The 23,983-nt window shown below is 41.6% G+C and overlaps 1 protein-coding gene and 1 long non-coding RNA gene across 3 annotated transcripts; one reads left to right on the top strand and one right to left on the bottom strand.

Moving 5' to 3' along the window:
* Positions 1-17,328: 17,328 nt before the first annotated feature.
* On the bottom strand, positions 17,329-19,604 carry LOC134876620 (uncharacterized). Its single transcript, XR_010167480.1, has 3 exons — positions 19,210-19,604; positions 18,071-18,321; positions 17,329-17,898 (listed from the first exon to the last, which is right to left on the bottom strand). It is a non-coding gene; the product is annotated as an uncharacterized LOC134876620 (long non-coding RNA).
* LOC134876619 (uncharacterized) lies at positions 17,349-19,568 on the top strand. 2 transcript variants are annotated; one of them, XM_063901640.1, is made up of 3 exons: positions 17,349-17,551; positions 17,759-17,893; positions 18,079-19,568. In XM_063901640.1, exons 1-3 carry the CDS (start codon positions 17,399-17,401, stop codon positions 18,586-18,588), a joined length of 798 nt encoding a protein of 265 aa, XP_063757710.1. In that variant the 5' UTR covers positions 17,349-17,398; the 3' UTR covers positions 18,589-19,568. The 2 variants fall into 2 exon arrangements, with proteins under 2 accessions (XP_063757710.1, XP_063757709.1); XM_063901639.1 differs by having other exon boundaries at positions 17,349-17,557.
* Positions 19,605-23,983: the final 4,379 nt, after the last annotated feature.

Genomic DNA, 23,983 nt, shown 5'->3' with positions numbered 1-23,983 from the left:
GTTTCCAAACTACCTGACCCATTGTCTTGAATGTAAATGTCAAATACCCAGCCAGGATGAGCAAGTATGAAAGCTTTGAAAACTAAACTTACAGGTGTTTTCTATTTCATCTTTTTGCACTAATAAGTTATAATATCAATGTTCTCTCATAGTCTACTGACTAGCGTTCTAGAGTTATATTTCACACGTGGGTCTTGTGCACTTGAATCAACCTTTACAACTTTTGCTGGGGCCAAAATATATATATATATATATATATATATATATATATATAGTTGTGTATAGCTTTGTCAGAGTTCCTTACTTTTTGTAATATTTTCATTTACTTAATTCACTTAAATTCAGAAGAAAGGAGAGAAGCAATCGTTGCCCAAGGACTGTCAGAACAGATTTGAACATAATTAAAACAGATCCAAAATGCAATGAACCCCATCAGAACCGTGATGCATCACATGATCAGAGCTGAGCCTGATTGATGCTTCTTAGAAAGATCTCCAGACCACATAGCAGTTTATGTTTAACAGTGATAATATGTCAACCTTTTGTTCATGATCCATGAATGCTATGGGACACAAATGTCCTAGTGATGAGATCATCAATTTTTCCGCTCTTAAATCAGAAATCAGCAGTATGCAAGACTGTCTGAAGTCATTAGTCACTGACATTCCAAGTGGGAACTTTTTTATTTAACCATTTTATAAGTGAGTCTGCACTGAATATTGTAGAATCAAATGTTTGGCTTCATAAACCATACATCAACATGAATGGCTGTACTCAGTGGCGGCTCTATACCAATTTTACTGGGGGGGATTTATTCAGAATCAGAATTGTGGGACGAAATAATGATACAGTACAAAGTCAAATAGCCCAAATAACCCATAACAACACAATTTTAAAACAAAACACATTGCACTCTCACAAATGCTATCTTCATAGAGTTTTCTTTGGCAGGTGGGCCAAAGGGGGGTCCACGCTCGGTGTTGCAGGGCCTCTGCACTTTTCATCACTTATATTAACATCTGATGAAGAAAACTTTACGAAGCCAACAGAAGCACACTCATAACTGATACAAACTGTGGAAAAGTGTGTGTGTGTGTGTGTGTGTGTGTGTGTGTGTGTGTGTGTGTGAGCTTGTGAGCTTGTGAGTGAGTGAGTGAGTGAGTGAGTGAGTGAGTGAGTGAGTGAGTGAGTGAGTGAGTGAGTGAGTGAGTGAGTGAGTGAGTGAGTGAGTGAGTGAGTGAGTGAGTGTGTATGTGTGTGTGGGTGGTGAGTATACCAAGAGGTCTCCCAGCCTCATTTACAATGTAAATCCATCCCACTGGCAGAGTGTACAGTCCTCTGCTCCCCTGCACAGAGCAGACCCTGGGGTGTGGGGGTTGGGGGCTTCCCGGAGTAGTTTCAGTCTGCTGCTCTTTGATGTAAATCTGGTGCAATGCAAAGCAGCCGCCCTGAGCCATTCTCACCTGGATCAGAGAACCAAACTTGATCCAGTGTCCGTAAATGGCCGGTGTACGTCGACAGGACACTATAATTGGATTTAAAGAATCCTTAACCTAGAAAATGATTATTTGTGTATTTATTACGCAAATTCCTCCATGCCTCCACGATGATTCAGAGCAAATATGTGAAACACCAGTTTACGCACTCTCTCACAACATGTTTGAAACACTGAAGAAGGCAGTACATGTCAAGGATGTACTTTCATATAAAATCCTTAGTGACAGCACAGTCTTGGCAAATTATACATAAATATAATTATCAATGATGTGTCTTTTCACTGTCTTAAAACAGCCATCACTGTGGGCCCTGGGAACTTTGGGAGCGGTATTTTTACTCTTTCTCTATAAATAGCTATGTGGTGATACGTCAAATGATTTAGTGTTCTTTATAAATGGCTATTTTATGTCTGTCTGCTTTTTCTTCCATGTTGCCATTGTTGGAGGAACACATTATAACAGACAGGGCTTCAACCCCCAGCTGGTACAAACGGCCCTGGAGGGCAGGGCCCCAGGGTGTGTGTTTGTGGACTTTTTTGGCTCTCAGTTCTCTTCACAAGTCAAACACAACACTGTGCTGAGTCTGAGTTTCAGAGCTCTTAAAAGTGAGTCTTGCTACACATGTGAGGGTGGTGCAGTTTTGAAAGGGAATACATGGGTAATGATTTATTGTTGTGCTAAATACAGGATATTAAGTTTCAGATGGAGAGGATATTCTCTGCTAGTGAGCTGCTCACCACGCTCTGTGAGGGGAAATGGCAAACCGTGCTGAGAGGAGAATATACCATAGGTTAGATAACTGTCTTCCTCTGATGATATACATTCCACCAAATTTCAGAAACAAGAATGGTTAGGCAGTGTGATGAGCTATAGCATGATCTGTGAGGAAGTGCATTTTTTGTCCAGTATTTTGTTCCTTTGATTCACACAGAAAAGTCAGATTTTTTCATCCATACAGTTATTTTCAATGTACAATTTCTTACGTTGATTAGATGCCATTAGTCCCAACGCCCCCAATGTTACCTACATCAACTAGAGTACTGTAGAAAAAAAGTTTGGTCATGTTTTCAGAATTTTCTCATTGACCGCTTCATGTGACATCCCGATGTTCCCCTCATTTATTTGTGCATTTTATTTGTTTTTACGACTTAGCCGGTAGTCAACATAGTAGAACAATGACACCGAACAGGACTTACATGAATGGAACTTCAGTGCTCTTCCTGAGCTATTACAAAGCTCTGTAACCAATGGCAAGAGTTTGTATTTTTTGTTGTCACATTTCTTTCTTAAAGCAATGCATCTTTCCAATTAGTTAGCCAAAACCTGGGAACATTTAGACATATATTTAACAGAAACATGTTGCCTTGCATATTGATACAAATGATCCCTTAACATTCTGCATAAAAACAGAATCAGGGGAATGGTCAGCACATATATTTAATGCTAAATGAAGGTTGGAAGAAGATGTTAATTTAGTTGTAAATTACATTTTTCATTTTTGCCTTAGAGTGTTTCCTCCATTTGTTTTTAAAGCATGGTATGAAACACTTTTGCTTGCTGAGGAATGCCGTGGTTCCTTTGGCTAGGGTCAGTGTTTTCTGACAGGGGGAAGAGGTGGAGGCATTGAGTGATGAAGGGGCTGTGAATGGCAGCGCACAAAACACCAGGGAGGAGCCCACTGACCTGTCTGAATGGAAGAAGGACAGGAGCAGAAAAGAGACTCTTTAAATCTCAATCTGGCCAACCGTAAATGTTTATCCACAGCTTTTCTGCTGCCATTACAGGAATGCTATTAGCTAGGCCTATTGTGCCTTGTGGGAATAGCCTGACTCAACCTGGGAGCTAAAACTGGAGATTTGTCTACGTACTTCCTATACAAAAGGTAAAGGAACTGAACACTCAGGCCCACACAAAGGCTGCAGAAACGTGATCGTCTGTTTTAGGGCTGCGTTTTGTGTGAGATGGAGAAGTAGGTGCTTCCGCTGGCTTGTATAATTGCAGGTCTCCACTCCCCACTGTGGACCTGGCCCCGGTTCCTGCTCCTGTTGCTTTGTTTCTTCCTGGGCACAGGTCCCCCGCCCTGGCTGGAAGCGTTCAGGGAATATCTCCTTCTGTTTTGGGTGTGCCTGTGTACCCACACAGATGGCCATTTATGCACGCTGCATGTCAAACACCACGCCGGGCTTATCGCTAGTAGTGACTTCACTGCCAGTGACTTCATCCTCTACCAACAGGCTTTTGTTTGCATATACTACATGTTTGAACAAAACAGGGGCCGTTTGCCAGTGGGGGAATCTGATAAGCAAAGGAGGGTTTCTCTTCCTGCTCTCTGCTGAGTTTGTTCCCTGATGAATAAGCAGTTAGCAAGCAGCCTCTGAAAACTGTGCCCAACCAACCAGTTCTCCCCATATCTGTCCCTGAAAGCAATCACATCTGTAGACTGAAAAAGTCAGTCCACTCTCAATGTTTATTTCTCGCAGTGAGAACTGTTTCACCCCAAAAAAATCTTGGGAAGGATGGGTATCGAGAAACGGTGCTAAATTGTTAACAGTACTGGGATACCGATAAGCTGCGGGACAAATGTGCGGCTCTTGGTATTTGTGTTATGTTACGTTCCGGTTGGTGAGAAACGTGCAGCTTGAGTGATTAAGGTGTTTGAACTGTTTCAAATACTGAGCCTCATCTCTCAGTGCTCTGTGTCATTCTGTGACCCCCACAGTCACAGCCACCGGAGCTACATCAGCAACCTGAAAACTCACACATCCAACATACTTTGAAGCAGAGCAGCATGTTTGACTGTTTTAACAAAGGGGCTGCTAACGTTAGCGCTTACACCTCAAGTTAGCCAAACATTGCACTTTCCGATGTTTACGTTTCACTAATGTGTCTGCTGAATAAAGACCCTCTGTGGCCAGCGCTCTGTGTAAAAGTAATGTAATGTTTCCCGGTGTCAGCTTTAGAGAAGCACACACATCCTTCACTCAAGTAAAAGTACAGATACTCTGGTAAAAGTAGAAGTACTGACTAAACTTCTTTACTCAAGTAAAACGTAAACGTACCAATAACTACCAACAGTTTTATAGAGTAACTAATAAATGGACCTCACTCTATACACTAAAGAATCTAAATAATAATCATCAGGCCACAAAACGCAGATTCAAGCTAAAGGAATGAGCCTGTTTAGAAAATGTAAGTAGAAAGTACAGGTATTTGTGTTAAAAATGTAAGAAGTAAAAGCAATTGGAAAAATAAGTAGTGGAGTAAAGTACTGATACCAGAAAAATGTTCTTACAGTATCTCACAAAAGTGAGTACACCCCTCACATTTTTGTAAATATTTTATTGTATCTTTTCATGGGACAACACTGAAGATATGACACTTTGATACAATGTAAAGTAGTCAGTGTACAGCTTGTATAACAGTGTACATTTGCTGTGCCCTCAAAATAACTCAACACACAGCCATTAATGTCTCAACCGCTGGCAACAAATTGAGTACACCCCTAAATGAAAATGGCCAAATTGTGCCCAATTAGCCATTCCATGAATCCATTTCATTCCATGAAACTCCAGACCTAAACCCTATTGAGCATCTGTGGGGCATCCTCAAACGGAAGGTGGAGGAGCGCAAGGTCTCTAACATCCACCAGCTCCGTGATGTCGTCATGGAGGAGTGGAAGAGGGTTCCAGTGACAACCTGTGGAGCTCTAGTGAACTCTATGCCCAAGAGAGTTAAGGCAGTTCTGGAAAATAACGGTGGCCACACAAAATATTGACATTTTGGGCACAATTTTGCCATTTTCACCAGCGGTTGAGACATTAATGGCTGTGTGTTGAGTTATTTTTAGGGCACAGCAAATGTACACTGTTATACAAGCTGTACACTGACTACTTTACATTGTGTCAAAGTGTCATATCTTCAGTGTTGTCCCATGAAAAGATACAATAACATATTTACAAAAATGTTTGAGACACTGTAAGTACAGTAACAAAGTATTTGTACTCCACTACTTCCCACCTGTAGTCAGCTGAGATACAGCTGTAGTTGGGGTCTAATTAAAAACCTAAACTGAAGCTGTTAAATGAGGAAGTGATTATGTTTTTGGGGTGGGCTAAATAATACACGAGGGATCCCAAATCATTGTTCTCTGAACGTTGTGTTGATTTTAGTTTTGCTTCTGAGGAGCTTATAGACTTTAGTTATACGTTACTTCAGTGAAAAGACACATTATTGATACATATATTTATTTATAATTTACCAAGACTGTGCTGTCACTGAGGATTTTGTATGAAAGTGTTTGTGTGTGTATGTGTGTGTGTGAGTGTGTGTGTGTGTGTGTGTGTGTGTGTGTGTGTGTGTGTGTGTGTGTGTGTGTGTGTGTGTGTGTGTGTGTGTGTGTGTGTGTGTGTGTGCGTGTGTGTGAGTGTGTGTGTGTTCTGAATTTTGTTTTCAGGGGGGTGGGATGGGGGTCAGACTATTGTTGGGCCTGTTGATAAGACTTTTGTCTGTGCAGATTGCTGCCTCAGCACAGGCCACAGGGATCGGAGTGTGTCCCGCAGAGTGGATGTTTAGTCTGCCACATGCTGAGCTCACACACTGCAAAATAAAGTCTGCTGGCGGGTGATTTTATTTTATCTTGTTGTTATTTTATTCTGTTGATTGTTTAAAGCAAATAATGCAACAGACATTATCATTTGAAGGAATAGTTATCTTCTTTATCCAACAGTCACATGAATCACAGGTAATTTTCTAAACTCTGAAGGCCACGCCAGCAGCTGTAGCAAGTTCCATTAACTGTATTTTTCAGGTGTTTTCCACCACTTTATATGGCCTGGATAGAGATAACTCATGTCACGGGGCTAGCTCAGTATTCCTCACAATAAAAAGGACCAAAATCCTGCACAACTGATGCCCCTTTCCTACCAGAGAGATTCCAGGGCCAGTTCGGAGCTAGTGCCCGAATGAGCACTAGTTCTTCCTGTTACCACCGCAGTGTGGCCGGCTCTTGCCCCTGAAAACCGGTTCTTATCACGCATCGAAAAAAGAAAAAAAATGGCTCATCAACAACCAGAACCAAATACATCAGGCTTACATCAGAGGCCGGGTCAGATTACCCTGAGCAATAACAGGTCATGGTGAGTATGAGGAAGAGAAAAAAGGTGTTACAAGCAGTAGCGCGACCACTTGTGGGGAAGGGGGATATTTCTTAGTGGACGTTGTGTGACAGTCAGACAGTGAGGTATTGCTTTACAGTGGATGCTGCTGTTAGTAACCGTAGGCCAAACGCCGGTGAATGAGCAGTGTATCACTGCAGCGGCATTAACCAACCGGTAATGGAATGAATCAGAATCAGAAATCCTTTATTAGTACCAGAGCGGGGACATTTACATTTGTTACAGCAAACGTGGCACAGCAGGTAGAAAAAGGCATGCAATAACACAGAGTAAGTTAACATATTAGTATATAAAAGAAAAGCACACATTACTAGAACAAAGTAGATAAGTTAATACACATCCATGGCTAAAAAATGAAGAGCAGCAACTTCAGAACTCAGGGACATATGTGATGTAAGGTGTTGAGAGATTATAGGAATTATGATTGATGTACAGCCTGACCACTGCAGGAAGAAGGACCTGTGGTATCTCTCTGTGAGACACCGCGGGTGCAACAGCCTGTCCCTGAAGGAGCTGAACAGTGCAGACAGGGTGTCCTGGGGGGTGGACACCACCCACCACCTCCACAGTGTCCAGAGGACTCCCCAGGACAGAGTTAGCCTTATTACCAGTCTGTTCAGTCTCTTCCTGTCAGCAGCCGAGATGCTGCAGCCCCAGCAGGCCATACCATAGTCATAGAAGGTCTGCAGGAGGGCCCCCTGCACCCCGAAAGACCTCAGTCTCCCCAGCAGAAACATTCTACTGTGTTTCCTTCTTGAAGGGGGGCAGCAGAGTGATCAGTCCAGTCAATGACTGCTCCCTGGATGTTTTCTGGTGTGGGGGGAGTTTGTTGGCGCCGTCAACAGGAATGAGCTAGAACAGGAACCAGTTTGTCGGGAAAGGGGTATGTGTGGATTCCATCTTTCGAGGTGCAGCTGCAAAACTAGGAAGTGGTTTTTCATTGATGTTTTATTGTAAACTACGATAACCAACTTATTTATTATTATTATTAGTAATAATAATAATAATAAATATGATTAAGCTGACACTTTCATACAAAGTGACTTACATACAATGGATGCTGTTGACATTCCACTGAGCTACAGAATCACTTCATTAACATGTAGGAACTACAGATGACACAACCAAAGGACTCTACGAACTCTTCTTAAATCGTTGAGTGCATATGAGTCCTGTAGTATGTGATGGTCCTCACCTTGCTCCTCTGCTGAGAGCTCCTTTGATCGTCTTTCGGCCAGGTGCTCCCAATTAATGACAAGCACATGGCCAGAATCCCTGACCCCTGGCTTCAGTAAACAGGAGTGCCGCTGTGTGTGCTGCCTCAGATCAGCAGTGTTAAAGCAAGAATTTACGAGCAACAGGAACTGGACCAGGATCTGAACTGTGAAGCCCCCGAAGCCTCGGCCATCTCAACATTCCTGCGGCATCCGAGCGTCAGCTGTGGGCTTTAAGGGCCTGCTCTCAGTTCATTATTTGCACCTCATTGGCATGTAGAGAAATCATATAACAATAATGCAGCATTTATTAAAAACGTTGGGTTGTATTTGAACTCCCTGTGGGATCATCAGTAGAGGAGAGTAACACATTTGGGTACTCAAGGCCACGCCCCTTTTTGGGTGAAAACACTCACTGTCATTTGTCTTGCAGTAATTACAGATTCTGAAGTTTTTTGCAATCACATCAAAAGATCTTTAATACCACGCCTTTTTTATCTACAGTACAAGGAACCCAACTATGACGGTCGGACAGGCAAACAATTAAACAATGTTATTGGAGATCGACGATTGCCATCTATTAAGGGTTTAATTCAAACAAATATGGAATGGATGTCCGGTGGGTATGCCGGTGGACGAGTGGCAGGCAGCAGACTGACACTGAAACTGAAATTTCTGAACTAGATTGTTTCTTTTACCCTCCTTTTTTCTGCAGAGGAAGTAAAGAAGCCGTAACTCTGGATTTATTTGTTGTTTGAGGTCAATATATGACTCAGCAGCTTTAAGACATGAAGGAACTAAACTGTTTCCAGGTTTACATGTAGCTGTTTCCAGTTTGAACCAACATCCCTCCATTCATTCAGAGCTGCTCACCTGGTTCTGGTCATGTTGGTTGCTAGCCATTCTCTCTAAACATCCTTCAGCTCCTTCTGGGGAGTTCAACAACTTGTTTTCCCTCCAGTACCTATTGGGTATTCCCCTAGGTCTCATCTCAGCTGTAAATAGTGATTAGATGCCCAAACCACTTCCAGAGGGTGGGAAGTACTCAGATCTTGTACTTGAGTAAAAGTAGAAGTACTCAGGTCTTGTACTTGAGTAAAAGTAGAAGTACTCAGATCTTGAGTAAAGTAGAAGTACTCAGATCTTGTACTTGAGTAAAAGTAGAAGTACTCAGATCTTGTACTTGAGTAAAGTAGAAATACTCAGATCTTGAGTAAAAGTAGAAGTACTCAGATCTTGTACTTGAGTAAAAGTAGAAGTACTCAGATCTTGAGTAAAGTAGAAGTACTCAGATCTTGTACTTGAGTAAAAGTAGAAGTACTCAGATCTTGAGTAAAGTAGAAGTACTCAGATCTTGTACTTGAGTAAAAGTAGAAGTACTCAAATCTTGTACTTGAGTAAAGTGGAAATACTCAGATCTTGAGTAAAGTAGAAGTACTCATATCTTGTACTTGAGTAAAAGTGGAAGTACTCAGATCTTGTACTTGAGTAAAAGTAGAAGCACTCAGGTGTTGAGTAAAGTAGAAGTACTCAGATTTTGTACTTGAGTAAAAGTAGAAGTACTCAGATCTTGTACTTGAGTAAAGTAGAAGTACTCAGATCTTGTACTTGAGTAAAAGTAGAAGTACTCAGGTCTTGTACTTGAGTAAAGTAGAAGTACTCAGATCTTGTACTTGAGTAAAAGTAGAAGTACTCAGATCTTGTACTTGAGTAAAAGTAGAAGTACTCAGATCTTGAGTAAAGTAGACGTACTCATATCTTGTACTTGAGTAAAAGTAGAAGTACTCAGATCTTGTACTTGAGTAAAAGTAGAAGTACTCAGGTGTTGATTAAAGTAGAAGTACTCAGATTTCGTACTTGAGTAAAAGTAGAAGTACTCAGATCTTGTACTTGAGTAAAGTAGAAGTACTCAGATCTTGTACTTGAGTAAAGTAGAAGTACTCAGATCTTTTACTTGAGTAAAAGTAGAAGTACTCAGGTGTTGATTAAAGTAGAAGTACTCAGATTTCGTACTTGAGTAAAAGTAGAAGTACTCAGATCTTGTACTTGAGTAAAGTAGAAGTACTCAGATCTTGTACTTGAGTAAAAGTAGAAGTACTCAGGTGTTGATTAAAGTAGAAGTACTCAGATTTCGTACTTGAGTAAAAGTAGAAGTACTCAGATCTTGTACTTGAGTAAAGTAGAAGTACTCAGGTCTTGTACTTGAGTAAAGTAGAAGTACTCAGATCTTTTACTTGAGTAAAAGTAGAAGTACTCAGATCTTGTACTTGAGTAAAAGTAGAAGTACTCAGGTCTTGTACTTGAGTAAAAGTAGAAGTACTCAGGTCTTGTACTTGAGTAAAAGTAGAAGTACCAGAGTGTAGGAATACTCTGTTACAGTAAAAGTAGAAGTACCAGAGTGTAGGAATACTCTGTTACAGTAAAAGTATTCTAAATGTTCCTCCAGTGAAAGTAGAAAGTATTCTCATCTAAATGTACTTAAAGTAGCGACAGTAAAAGTAGTCATTGTTTGATTGGTCCATTTCAGAATAATATCTCTGATATGTTTTATAATTATTGATCATTAAAGTGTTCTCAGAGCTGGTAAAGGTGCAGCTAGTTTGAATGGCTTTGTATACTGCAGGGTAGCTGCTGGATTTACTCCAGGTGAACTAAAGTCTGATTTAAGGGTTCAGTATATTTTATCCATGAGTATTTACTGCATGTCCGAGGTTTGAAAAGAGAATGTTTGCCATATTCTATATTAAATTAGTTAGCTTATTTTTATTATTTTTACCTGCTATGCCACTTTTTGCTGTAACACTGTAAATGGACCCGCTGTGGGACTAATAAAGAAATTGTGATTCTGATTCACAGTGGAAGCACAGCTGGAATGAGCAATGGTCCACACTCCAAACACTGCCTTTATGATAATTGGAAAGAGTATCTCCCTTGATGACAGAGACCGCACAGAGATGATGAAGATGACCTCAAGGATATCTCCACCACGACTGGGAACAGGAGAGCAGCACAGTCATTGTGTGCTCGTCTTTGTTAGGAATAAGCAATCAGAACAAAAGGCATCATCTGTTTTCAAAGCACCTCAGGAACTAAGTACATTTACTCAAGTACTGTACTTAAGTTGTTCTTTACTTGAGTATTTCCATTTTATGCTACTCTGCAGTATACAAAGCCATTAAAACTAGCTGCACCTTTACCAGCTCTGAGAATACTTTAATGATCAATAATTATAAAACATATCAGATATATTATTCTGAAATGGACCAATCAAACAATGACTACTTTTACTGTCGCTACTTTAAGTACATTTAGATGAGAGTACTTTCTACTTTCACTGGAGGAACATTTTGAATACTTTTACTGTGACAGAGTATTCCTACACTCTGGTACTTCTACTTTTACTCAAGTACAAGATCTGAGTACTTCTACTTTACTCAAGTACAAGATCTGAGTACTTCTACTTTTACTCAAGTACAAGACCTGAGTACTTCCACTTCTACCCATCTCTGTTGCGCCCTAAACCAAGGGACCAGCATAAAAATGATAAGTAATGAAATTATGGTTTCATGTTTTATATCCTCTTACTGAAGTGTCCACATTTTTGCCTTGAGAACCCACTACAGTCTCACTCCCTGCGCTTCAAACAGCGACGCTTGATCAGGTTCTTTTTTTATTTTTTAAATAACTTTATTTTTCAAAGATTTCACAGTACAATTATACAAACAACACTGATCCCACCCACCAATGGTATACATAGTACAAAAAAAAAAGAAGTGTCTTTCCTACGTACCCTGTAGGCTAAGTTTTGTTAGTGAATGACTGATCAAGTAATGCAATTGTACTGCACCCAGCGCCCCTCCAGTCCAGTACTGAGGATTTTAAGGGCAAAAACACACGGTTACGTTTAATTGGGTGGTTCATCCCCTTTACATTCCAGCTGATGAAACGTATGGCGCCGGGTGCACCGCTACTTTGTGAAGTCATACAGTATTTTAAGAGAACAGTTGGGTGATTTAGTATTAAAAGGTCCCAGTGGTGAGCAGACAAAAAACATACATTCAAAAATGTACAAAGTGTGCAGTGTAGAAAAGAAAAAAACAAACAAACAGGTAAATATGTACCCTATACCCCTATGCCGACATCCCCCTAAACTGGAGATGGCATAAACAACCCCTAAACAGAAGTAATAGCACAACGCTTTACAGGTAGCCTAACTACTAAACTAGCATGCAGTCTGCAGGGAATTAGAAAAGATAAACAGAGGTAGGTTCCATAATCCAAACATTGATAACACATGAAGTTGAGAAAACTTAACAAGAATGGCAAGCTGCCATATTAGACCAACCATTTATCATATAGCCATCCTAAAATAACCAAGTTTATACTGGCAAAACCAAACATAATGCAAACCAGTGAGGAGAATAATAATAAGAAAATAAAAAGTAGGCCTATCGCCTTCACAATCCTCACAAATGACTATTGTGGCTTTGACAGTCCTTATAGTTAGCTTATATTGAGATCAGACATAGCCTTCTGTAGAACAGTGAATAAAGAGAAATAATGTCACCTTGACAATCCACACAAACATGTTGTGGCTTTGGCAGTCATTATTAACTAATTACCTTATATTAAGATCAAACATACTGCAACACGGGGAGGAAGAAGAACAAATATCAGCTTGAAAAAGTTCCCATGAATGACAGTTGTGACTACAACCAAAGCCCGTCTACGGAAAGCCCCTTCACTCTCTATTCACCCCCATTGTACCGAATTTGGCTGCAGTTCACCTAGGGGGCGATCGCGGGCGAGTGCAGAATACATGGACCCCTATGGAGCTAGGCAGGGGTGTAGTGGGCGTTGGACGCGGGGGTACGCCGTCCACCCACTTCTCCCGACGTGATATATAAAAAAATAATAAATATAAAATAGCTTAGGCTACAACTAAAAAAAAAATTAAAAAAAATAGCTTACAACTCAAATGTCAATCCGGAGATATTGGCAATGGTGAGAACAACCTACATAGGCTACATAAGACATCCCCAGTATCTGTCCGTGACCTATATTGGCTACGACATGAACATAACATGAACATTCGATAATTGTCATCAACCTGAGACTTAAAACAAGACAAAAAAAACAACGAGAACGTGGATGTGATGTGTAGCCTATTTTGATTTCAGTGTGGTTAGTGTAGTTATTAAAATGTCAAATCGACAGAAAAGTATTGATTTTTATTTTCGGAAAGATGTCAGCAATGAAATTCAGGAGCCAGAGACGTTGACTGAGCCACAAGCCAGCACCACCACCGAAGTTCCCACATCTTCTGCTAATGCTAGCGCGGAGGTGGTGGGGAGCTCCCATATTTCTATGGGGAGCTCCGACAGCTCACCGTTCGCTATCTGGACTGAGGAGATGTGGAAGAGAAAAAAGGAGGCCTATCCCTGGATCGACGCAAAGGACGGGAAACTGGGCTATATGACACCTGTGTGTATTTCTGCATGTTAAGCTGAATATATGTATGGCTTTTTGGGTGGGAGTGTGTGTGTGTGTGTGTGTGTGTTTGGGGGGTGACGTCACAAATAGCGTACCCTCACTTAAAAAATCCCCACTACACCACTGGAGCTAGGCGGCTAGCTACATCATTCTCCTAGCATATCGTCTACAAAATCCAAAATACTACTGTGGTTTCCGAGAGGTCGACAGGGATTTTTCGTCAAAAGTGGAATAATCTGGGGGTCATAGCCTTTTGTTTTCTTACAGGTTGGGCAGTTGCGACCCAGGTTCTGCTAGCATCTGGCTAATGAAAGCCGATTGGTCAATGAAGAACTCACGACTGGTTACGACCGAAGAATACGCTTTGTGGTACCTGTCCACAGAACATCAACAACGCTCTTAAGGTGCCAACCGCCGTTAAAAGAGAAGAAGAAGAAAGCTCTTAAGGAGGACTCTGAAAGGACATTACAATCGAACTTTTTTATTTGATTATGGTCAACTTTGGATGTACTGATCCTACCACACACATACATTGTATTGTAAAAATAAATTTGAAAGTTAACTGATTACGAGCATGTGTTTGTTTTCTTACCTTGAGCGTATGTTCGATATTGCTATTGCTACCTTAAGGATAAATCCCGCTTTCTAGAACATTAAACATTAAACATTCCGTAAAAAAAAGTTGATTTAGATAAAGATGCCGCGTCAGTGTGCTGCAATTAATTGCAAAAATTCTCAAAAAGGACTGTCCTATTTCAGCTTCCCCAAGGATGATGAAAGGTAACATGTTTTCCTTCTATATTCAGTTATATCTGTACTATATGCAGCCTATCTGCGCTCGGCTTCGCAAGAAAGCCGGTATTTAAAACATTTGGAGGGAAAATCTGCGCAATTGTCAATGCCTGAAGGAAGTTGACAAATGTGACTAGAGACATCACTGATTGTACTTTGCATGCCAGCTAAATGAGGCGATCTCAATTACATAATTTACAATGTGCAGGCTAAGGGCCGAGATCAGAATATGGAACAGGGACGGGGGCCTCTCCATGAAAAAGGTGGCAGAGAAAAAAAAATGTCAGCATTTAGGAGCTCAACACATGGTCTTCATGGATGTCATTACTCCATACATAGATAACATAAATACATATATATATATAGATAGATACATAGATAAATACATACAACTGCAGACTTCAAAGCCTTCGTGAATGAGAGATTACAAGAACAGAACAGAAGAAAGTAATACCCAATTCATTGTACCCAATTGAAACGTGCAAAAACACCTATACAGCTAAAAACTTAAATGAAGGGGATGATGTGAGCGGTCTAAAATAGGAGAGAGCAATTTAACAAGAGAACACAGAGAAGAGAGCACACACACACACACACACACACACACACACACACACACACACACACACACACACACACACACACACACACACACACACACACACACACACAAGTAAACAAAACAATACAGCAAACAAAGTTGTGGCTGAACAGAAACGGAATGAAAACCAAGACACCTACAACAGAACACAGGTCCAAAAAGACTACATTTAATCAGATTTCACTTTCAGGAGGAAAAGATGGCTCATTAATATCAGAAGGGCTGACCTCAGACTTAGTCTGTCCCATGCAGAAATGATGCAGGGAGGATATGTGGTGTGTGAGCTACATTTTGAGGAGCGCTTTCTTCGAAAAGTGAGTTGTGCTGGTGTGTAACATTAGTGAAACATTTTTAGTCAACAGTGACATTACTGTCCTTGACGATGTCCTTCATGTTCTGTACTAGTCTAATGGAAGAAAAGCACTCACACAAGAAGCCATCCCCACATTGGTGAACTGTGGAAACCCACCACTGCTTGCCTCTCCTCTGAAAAGGCAGAGAATCAACAGAGGTAAGATGACAATAAACGATGAGTTAACAGAGTTCATAAATTATCATGACAGACTGACTAATATTAACATTTATAAACTTTCAAAAGATGAAAAGAATAAGGTGCAGGAAAGGGAAATTGTAGCTCTTGAAGGAGCTCTTGAAGTACAAGGGACAGAAGAAGGCACTGAAGGAGAAAGAACAGAGGAAAGGGCAAATACACAAAAAGGGACAGATGAAAAGAGAGAGAAAGGACCAGAGGAGGAGCAGTTAAGACAGGTAACCATCTCAGTGAGCAGATTCTGGAAGAAAAACAAGAACAATGAGGTTGAATTGTTCAATGACGTAGCATTTCACTATTCAGTTATGAAGTTATGCCTTTGTGTCTTTTATAGAGAATTAAAGAACTGGAGGCTGAGGTGGCGCTGCTTAAAAGAAAGGGTGCAGGTCAAAAGGCAAAGGCAAAGCGTAAAAAGTCGAAGGGACGAAAGGCTAAACAGTCAAAGTAAGGCCAACAAAACAATAAGGGCAGAATTCTTCCATTTGCAAAAGTTCAAAAGTGCATAGCTGTGTGCTTTTCAGCCTGCACGCATTTTGCAAAAGTCCTAAGTCTGTTGCAAGAATACACAACTGGCCTTATGACATTTTAGTCACAGACTAACTTGACCTAAAAGGTGTGCAGGTAAGCACATCGGAAAATTCTGCCCTAAGTTAATAAGATGAGGTTTCATTAGTGTAAGTAAAACACAGTCACAGAATAAGGTGTACAATTACAGAGTACCCACTTGAAGTCAAACTTAAAAATGCCCTAACTTTTCCATTCCTTTTCCTGATCTGAATTTCTATTACTTTTTCCTGTATATGTCATATACACAAAATGTATTACCAAAGGTCTACAACAGCATAAAGGTTTTGACTTTTGGAAATAGTATAATGTAGCTGTACACACTTGTTTTTTGGACTTAACATTTTCTCCCCATGTAGCCTTAAAGAGATCCTGCCCAACTGCTCAGAAAAGTGCCGTGATTTCATCCGGGCCCAGCTGTCAGAGGCAGGGAAAAAGGGTAGAGGGAGGAGATTTGGAAGGACTCTGAAGGAAATGGGGCTGCAAATTCTACACAGCAGCCCTAAGAATTACAGATATTTGCGCAGTATTTTTGCACTGCCCTCACCTACAACTCTTCACAGATTCGTTACGGCACGAGTCGGATACTTCTCTGTAAGAAAGATGTTATTTCAATAAACATTTTGCAATAAGTCATGTGAGACATTATCATTGTAGAGACCAAATTTAGAAAAATGTATAAAACAGACAATCCCAATGAAGATTTCAAGAATACAAGGTTTTGTCTGATATGGCGCACTTGCACACTGACTAGATCTAAACCCTGTACTGTAGATAATCTATATATTATATAAATATTGCAAGGATGCATCTAGATTTCTAGGCTACAACAATAATACACCTTATTATAGACCTATATCAAATCAGAACAGTGTGAGAAACTAGTGATGTTCTGTGGGAGATGGATGGATAGATTTTCAGTTCAATTCATCTTCCTCTCCTCTGATCGGTATCCAATTTAGATTTTGGCTTTTTTCAAAGTAAATGAAGAACTTACACATTGATCTCCAACTCTGATTACATCCCCAACAGCCAGGTTACCTCCATGGGATTCTCGCCCAGATGAAACTGAAGGTCTCTTCTATGACATCTGCCGAGAGGCTATGTACACTAATTTTTGACGAAATGGCCATAAAAAGGCAGTTCGATTACAACAGAAAAACGGACACTATTTATGGGGTGTCCGCTAACGGAAATGCCGCCAAGCAGGCAATGGTCCTGATGACCAGGGGAATCCTGGGGAAGTGGAAGCAGGTAAGCTACAACAATTTATATTCTATTCCATTACTGAGAATGGAATCATTCATTATGTGAGAAACATACCTAACAAGCACTTTCCCAATGTCTTCCAGCCAATTGGATACTTCTTTTCCTCCAGCTCCATGCTGTCGGAGGAGATTGCAGACACCATCAGGGGAGCCATTCAATCACTAACAACCTTCTCCTTCTGTTGTGAGTAGAACCTTTTCTCTCTGATCCGTGGCAAAGGAGGGCACAAATACAATCCAAGCGCCATGGAATTCACGGCAGCATTAAGGGGGCTGAGTGTGTCGCATATCATGACATCACTGTCGAACACCTCCAACTGTGAGGAAGATGCCGGATTTCCTCTTCTGGCCAACCTTCAACTCGCCGCTCCACCTTCCAGGACCAATGAGGATATGGAGGTGCAGGTCATTGTAGACAACATTGTTATTATGATAACAATAACTATGGGTCAGGAATAATACAAAGTAAAATACAAATATAATGATACAAACTACACTGATATATAACTAAAATATAAATGCACAGGCTACAATGTGCAATACAACCTAAATATGCCCTTGCATGTCTTGCGTGTGAATTAACATTACTTCCACTTACCTCCATAGAGTGAAATGTTACCTCAGCCCACCACTCCATCCCCCGGGGACCACAATCCAGCCACCCTCACTCTCCAGCCCAAAACACTGCCTACAGAGGGGACCACTGAGGAAATGGTGGCGCAGGATATTGTGGAGGACCAGGTCATCTGATTATACAACCAACACACAGTCACTGCATTTCACTTGCATAAAATCCTAACTAACTACATTATCAATACACTGATATATTATTAAAATATAAATGCAAATTGACAAGCTACAATATGCAATACATCCTATATATGCTCTTACATGTAAACTAAGATTTTTTCCGCTTACCTCCATAGACCATTGGTGACTGTATCCTCGAAGAGGGGCTATTTTATGTTGCCGGCTGGTTGGTCAGGATGCTGCAGAAGGATCAAGCCATCCAGGTCTGTCATCACTGTGAAGTGCTGCTGCTGGGCTCCACACTGCATGATCACAGTTACGCGTCTCCACAGGAGCACCCATTTCTGGAAGCCAAACGCTTCACTCCCAACGCGAATTTGATGAGGCCTTCAACCAGGTTCTTTAATGCGGTGAGGGATCTGGAGGAGGCATTTGGAAGAAACATCAATACCTTCTGGCCAAAGAGTGGGGTACGACAGAACCTTGAGAAGACACTGGAGGGAACAGAGGCCTTCAAAGAGTTCCACAGAGACCACCCGGAACATGCCCTTTTAATCGAGGAAATCTCGATTAAAAAATGTACAATGTGTAGGCTGGGGGCAGAGATCCGGATAAGAAACAGGGGCCTCTCTGCCATCAACGAGAAAAAGGTGGCAGAAAAAAAAGTATCTACATTTACAAGTTAATTAATACAGTATAAATAAATGAATGCAGGCTTGTTTTTGACTAGTCTGCAACAAACCATATCAACCTTTCTGTGTCTTTTCTCTTGAAGGTTTTTTTGTTTTAACTGCTTTGATAACAGTAGCTCGTCATGTCTATGACTGGTGTAAGTTACACAGAACTATGAGCATGTACATGAATGATATGTGAATGTGACAGAGATAAAATGATAAGGTCACATGGCGCCGGGAGCACGAAGATCTATGCATCTCGTCAAATATCGTTTAGCTTTAGCCTAGCTCCCATTTCTGATCTCACTTACAACTTTGGATGGATGACTAAAACAATATGTTAACATTATATAATCGACAAACTGTTTTCATACACGCTTGTATTAACTCGTCAGCATCATACTTTCACCAGTTAACCACACACTTTTATTGTCAAAGCTTTTTTTTTCTGCTGACCATATCTAACGTTAGCAAAGTTCCCTCTGGTAATAGTACTCACAGTGCTAATATAGCCAACTGAAGCAACCAAATAACGTATTTTTTCAAAAACGACATATTCACATCAGAAAGTCTTCATTAACACTTAATTGTTTGTTAAGATTTGTAAATTATGAGTATCAAATAATGTCACACCTTTTCAAAACATGTAGAGCCGAGTTCAAATCAGTCCCACGGAGCCAAATCAGCTGCGATCGTATGCAGCTGTTGCTGCGAGGGAAAGGAAAGGGAAGGAGAGACACAAGGTGCCGTAAAGCAATTTATCACGCATGACGTCATCCGATTTACAAAAACCTAATTTTAGTCAAAATCAAGCGAATATAAAATACTAGCTATGTGTCGTTTGTGAGGATTATCCATTCCATGTTTAAAAAACTATAGCAGTGATTTAAAAAAAAATTATATCCAAAGAAATGTAGGAATCTATGGGTGGGGCTCCATAGGACCACATTCATTCTGCACTGGCCCACCAGCGCCCCCCAGGTGCAGTACCATACCGGAACGGTTTTGAGAGTGAACGTTCTCGTCAATATTAAAAGTTCTCTGCTACAACAGTCAGCCCTATTGATGGCGAACAATGTTCTGGGAGACGTATGCACGGGCAGCTTCCGGGTCAGTAAGAAACGACCCGGTCCCGTTGAATGTAATGCGGAGCCGGGCTGGGAAAAGAATTCCAAACTTAACTCCTGGAACGTCCTTTAACATCCGTCTGACGTCGTTAAACGCCGCTTGCGCTTTGGACACTCTCACAGTGAAATCCGGGTAGACAGAGATGGTCATGTCGTCAACTTGGATCCTCTGTTTGGTTCTTGCTAGGCGCATGATATCGTTGCAGTCCTTGTAGCGCTATGACCGCATTGGCTGGTCCTCCTCCTTGTGGGGCTGGCTGTGGTGGTCGGTGCGATCTGTCGACCAGGGGCGCTTTATCCAAGTTGAACGCATCTTTGAGCAAAGCTGAAATCGCTGAAGTGGAACAACTGCCAGGGGATTCAGGAACTCCGACTAGCAATATAGTCACATCGTCACTACATGTGGACAGACTGTGCTCTGCGCTAGCTAGCGTGCTGCGTAGCAAAGCTATTTCTGATTTAGTTGTGTTGTTCCTCCAAACCTGATTTTAGAGCCAAAACTTCCGATTTGAAAAATCCCAGTTCGCTTTCAGGTACAGATCAAACCTCCTTTTTCGTTGCACCAACTAGGTCATCACGTAGTTCACGTTTAAATCCTTCAAAATCGAGAGGCATAGCTGAAGTGCCTTCATCCGCCGTCTGTTTTTCGCATGTGATGTGACTCGTTGAAGAAGGCTTTTACGCAGATAGAATTGTTTGTCGTGATTTGCCAGGTTCGTTCGACATCGTGCGTGTTTAACAGTTGCACAAAGCAAAAACTACTTTGTTTAAAGTGCTGTTTAAAGAGGTTACCTCTGAAAGTAATAGTTTAGCCGTAGTTTCCTGAAGAGCTACACAAACACGTCTTGCTCTATGGCAGATGTTCTCAATTGTTTTACGGCCAAGGACCCCTTACAAGATAGAGAATACACCAAGGAACCCCCATTCTGATTTGTGATGTTGGGCTATATAAATAAAAATAGACTTGACTTGACATGACATGTATGCCCCTTGGAATAATCTGAAGTAGCCTATTATTTACACTTCTATAGCCTTAGTAATGTGAAAGAACAACACAAGAGAAATGTATTAGAAAGATATTAGATATATATTAAAAATAGTTGCACCATCTCAACACAGAATACCCATAAAACAATCAATCATTTAGCTGCAAGTAACACTGTACCTAAACAAAATATCAAAGGAAAATCAAGGGAAAAGTGATCATTTCAGAACCTACACACACACACACACACACACACACACACACACACACACACACACACACACACACACACACACACACACACACACACACACACACACACACACAGGGGTTAAAGTGGGCTGGAACGATCCAGAACAGCGTTCCGACACCTTTAGTAAGTAAATGAATCTGATAGGCAGTTTCATACATAATAATGTCAAGCGAGTTCACAGGGCTGCCAACTCTCACACAATTGACATTTTCCACACGCTCTCAGCCACAAGCCCATTTTGTCAAGCAGTGAAAAACAAATTCATAACTGATAATGTCATGGCGCGAAAAGAGGACACTATTGCACGTTGCTCAAAGTAATCTCAGTCAGTCTCACTTCTGCGTCTCTCCCTCTCCTCTCGCACCATGCGCACCAGCATACACGTGGGTCGTTCTGCACTTCCATCCGAGCCCTGTAGATACTTGGTCTTCATGGAGGTCAGCGCTGAGAATGATGACTCGCACAGGTATGTGGTTGGAAAGGGGAGCAACACCCGCATGGCAGCAACAGCGATTTGCATACTCCTGTTCAACCGAAGGCCAAAAGTCCACATGCCTCCCTTGGCCGAACCGGATTCTCAGTGTCCCGTCGCATGCCAGGTCCAGCAGCTCCTCCTCTGCTTTTCCACTGAGACCCGCGCTGATGTATGGGCAACGAAGGGGTCGCGCACCCAGTCCCAGGCATCGGTGTCAACGTCAGTGAAATAGTCATTGAAATAGTCACCAAGGGAGGCAAGATGCGAACCGATTGTATTTTTCACAATCTCAGCTGGTATTTGGTTTGTGTCCAAAAACTCTGTGAGTTGGGGGAACATGTCTGTAATGCCATGTTGCACCTGCCTTCTCCAGATCGCTGCTTTGGCACGGAATGCCTTGATTTTGTCGCTTACCTAAAGGATAGAGGCCTTGAAAGGACAAACTGATATTCAATAAGTCGAATACATCTGCGAGGTAGGCGAGCTGTGCGATCCATTCGGGGTCAGAGAAGAGCGCTGCAGTGGTTGGCTTGTCATTCTGGATGAACTCACACAGCTCTGAGCGCAGTTCCTACACCCACTGTAGCACTTTTCCACGGGAGAGCCAACGCACCTCTGAATGGAACAGCAGGGTGTCCTGTCCTGCGCCCATCTCCCTGCAGAACTGGCCGAATAAACGGGACTGCAGTGGCTTAAACTTGATGTGGTTGACCACAGATACCACCGTGCTGAGAGTGTAGCTCAGGACTCAATGATTTTGACGCCAGAGCCTGCCTTTGCAGCATGTAGTGGGTAGCTATCGTCATTGGATTGCGCTCCTTGGCGACTCGTGCGTCCGGTCATGGCAGCTGCCCCATCCGTGCAAATTGCAATGCAATTCTCCCAACTCACATTGCCAGTCTTCATGAACATATCTATAACATTGAAAATCTCCTCACCTGTTGCTCGCCCCGTCAATTCTTGACAAAATAAAACAAATCTGCCTGAATCCTTCCTTCCCACGGGTAGCGAACCAGTGCGATGAACTGCGCAGAGCCGGACACATCAGTGGACTCATCCAATTGAACCGCAAATTTAGACCCTCTCAGTCTTTCCAGCAGTTGTGATTTGATATCAGCAGACATGTCCTCAATTCGTTGTCTGATGGTGTCATTTGACAGAGGTTCTCCATTTGGCAGCTGCATCTTTCCCCACCATCACCTCACACAGATCCACCGCAGCAGGAAGCAGCAGTTCCTCCGCTATTGTGTGGGGCTTTCGCGCCTTAGCAATCCTCTGTGCTACCAGGTAGGAGGCCCGCTGTGCTTTAGCAGAAACATACGTAACATTAACCATCCGTTGTTGTTGCTGGCGGTAGTCCTCGCCCTTCCTCTCAAAAATAGCCCGGTCTTTTTTTTACATAATCTGGATGCTTGGTCTCGAGGTGCCTCTTCAGTTTGGCAGGCTTCATCGCCTCATTGGCAAGACACTGCAGGCATATCAGACATTTCGGTTTCCCTTCCACTTCAATAAATCCATATTGTAGTGTAGGCTACTCCTCATTGTATTTCCTTAGTTTTGTTTTTTGTTTTTCATTTACTTCATTTGTAGCCGTAACCGGTCGTTTTAGAAATCTATGCTAGCCGTGTTATATCTCTATGATGCTAGCAGCGGAGCTCTCTGACATGCCAGTTATTGTTGTTTCCACGGTAACGGGTGACGCGCTTGATTTTTAAATGTATAGATTTGTTAGATTAGAACGTAATCTATGAACTATTTTAGATTTAAAATATATATATTATTTGTTGAACTATGAAGCCTTTTTTAAAATAAAAAATGATATCATGATAATTTAAATGAATGAATCTGAAAACTTCACGGACCCCTTGGCAGAGTGCCATGGACCCCACTTTGAGGACCACTGCTCTATGGGTCCCATGGATGTAGAATCAGAATACCTTTATTCGTCCCACAGAGGAGACATTTTCATTTGTGGAGTAGAAAGAGCCAAAGACAGCTTAATATTACACCCAAGATACAAAAATGTATACAAGAAGCACACAATTTACAAAATACACAAAAATAGACCTCAGAAACGGTTCTGATTATGGCAGCCCGGTATGTATTGCACAGTTATTAACACAAGAAGGGGGTGCTATAGTCAGTGTTGTTATATGTGTGGGGTCTACCAGTGGCCATGATGGTTATACCAGGGCCGGTTCTAGCCCATTGGCTGCCCTAGGCGATATTGAGATTTTGCGCCCAATACCTGATATCGTATATCTTTTTTAAAATTATTTTGTAATGATTTATTTGTGGGATTTTGAGCATAACAGATACATATTACACCTCATGCATGATGCGGCATTAATACAAAGATTCATTCTGTGAAACAAAGTACAATCAAAGAGACAGTTTAGCCCCAGAGTAAGAGGGGGGGCAAGGGCTTTTCCACCACAAGAGAATCGCACTTCTTGCTAGCAGTGTGAGAAAGGCAACAAGCTCAGTAAAATAGGATGGCAGTGAGAGGTCAATGGGTAGGACACCAAACAGGGCAAGCAATGGTGAAGGTTGTTTGTTGGGAGATG

This window comes from Eleginops maclovinus, chromosome 15 (genome assembly GCF_036324505.1).
Source record: "Eleginops maclovinus isolate JMC-PN-2008 ecotype Puerto Natales chromosome 15, JC_Emac_rtc_rv5, whole genome shotgun sequence".
Taxonomy (NCBI): Eukaryota; Metazoa; Chordata; class Actinopteri; order Perciformes; family Eleginopidae; genus Eleginops; species Eleginops maclovinus.
This window is presented reverse-complemented; position numbering and strand designations above follow the sequence as displayed.

Excerpts from the sequence above, each read along its gene's own strand:
- LOC134876619 (XM_063901639.1), top strand. The coding sequence starts at position 17,399 with ATGGAATTCACGGCAGCATTAAGGGGGCTGAGTGTGTCGCATATCATG. Across the intron at positions 17,558-17,758 it reads ATGAGGATATGGAGGTGCAG|AGTGAAATGTTACCTCAGCC; the intron begins GTCATTGTAGAC and ends TTACCTCCATAG. Across the intron at positions 17,894-18,078 it reads AGGATATTGTGGAGGACCAG|ACCATTGGTGACTGTATCCT; the intron begins GTCATCTGATTA and ends TTACCTCCATAG.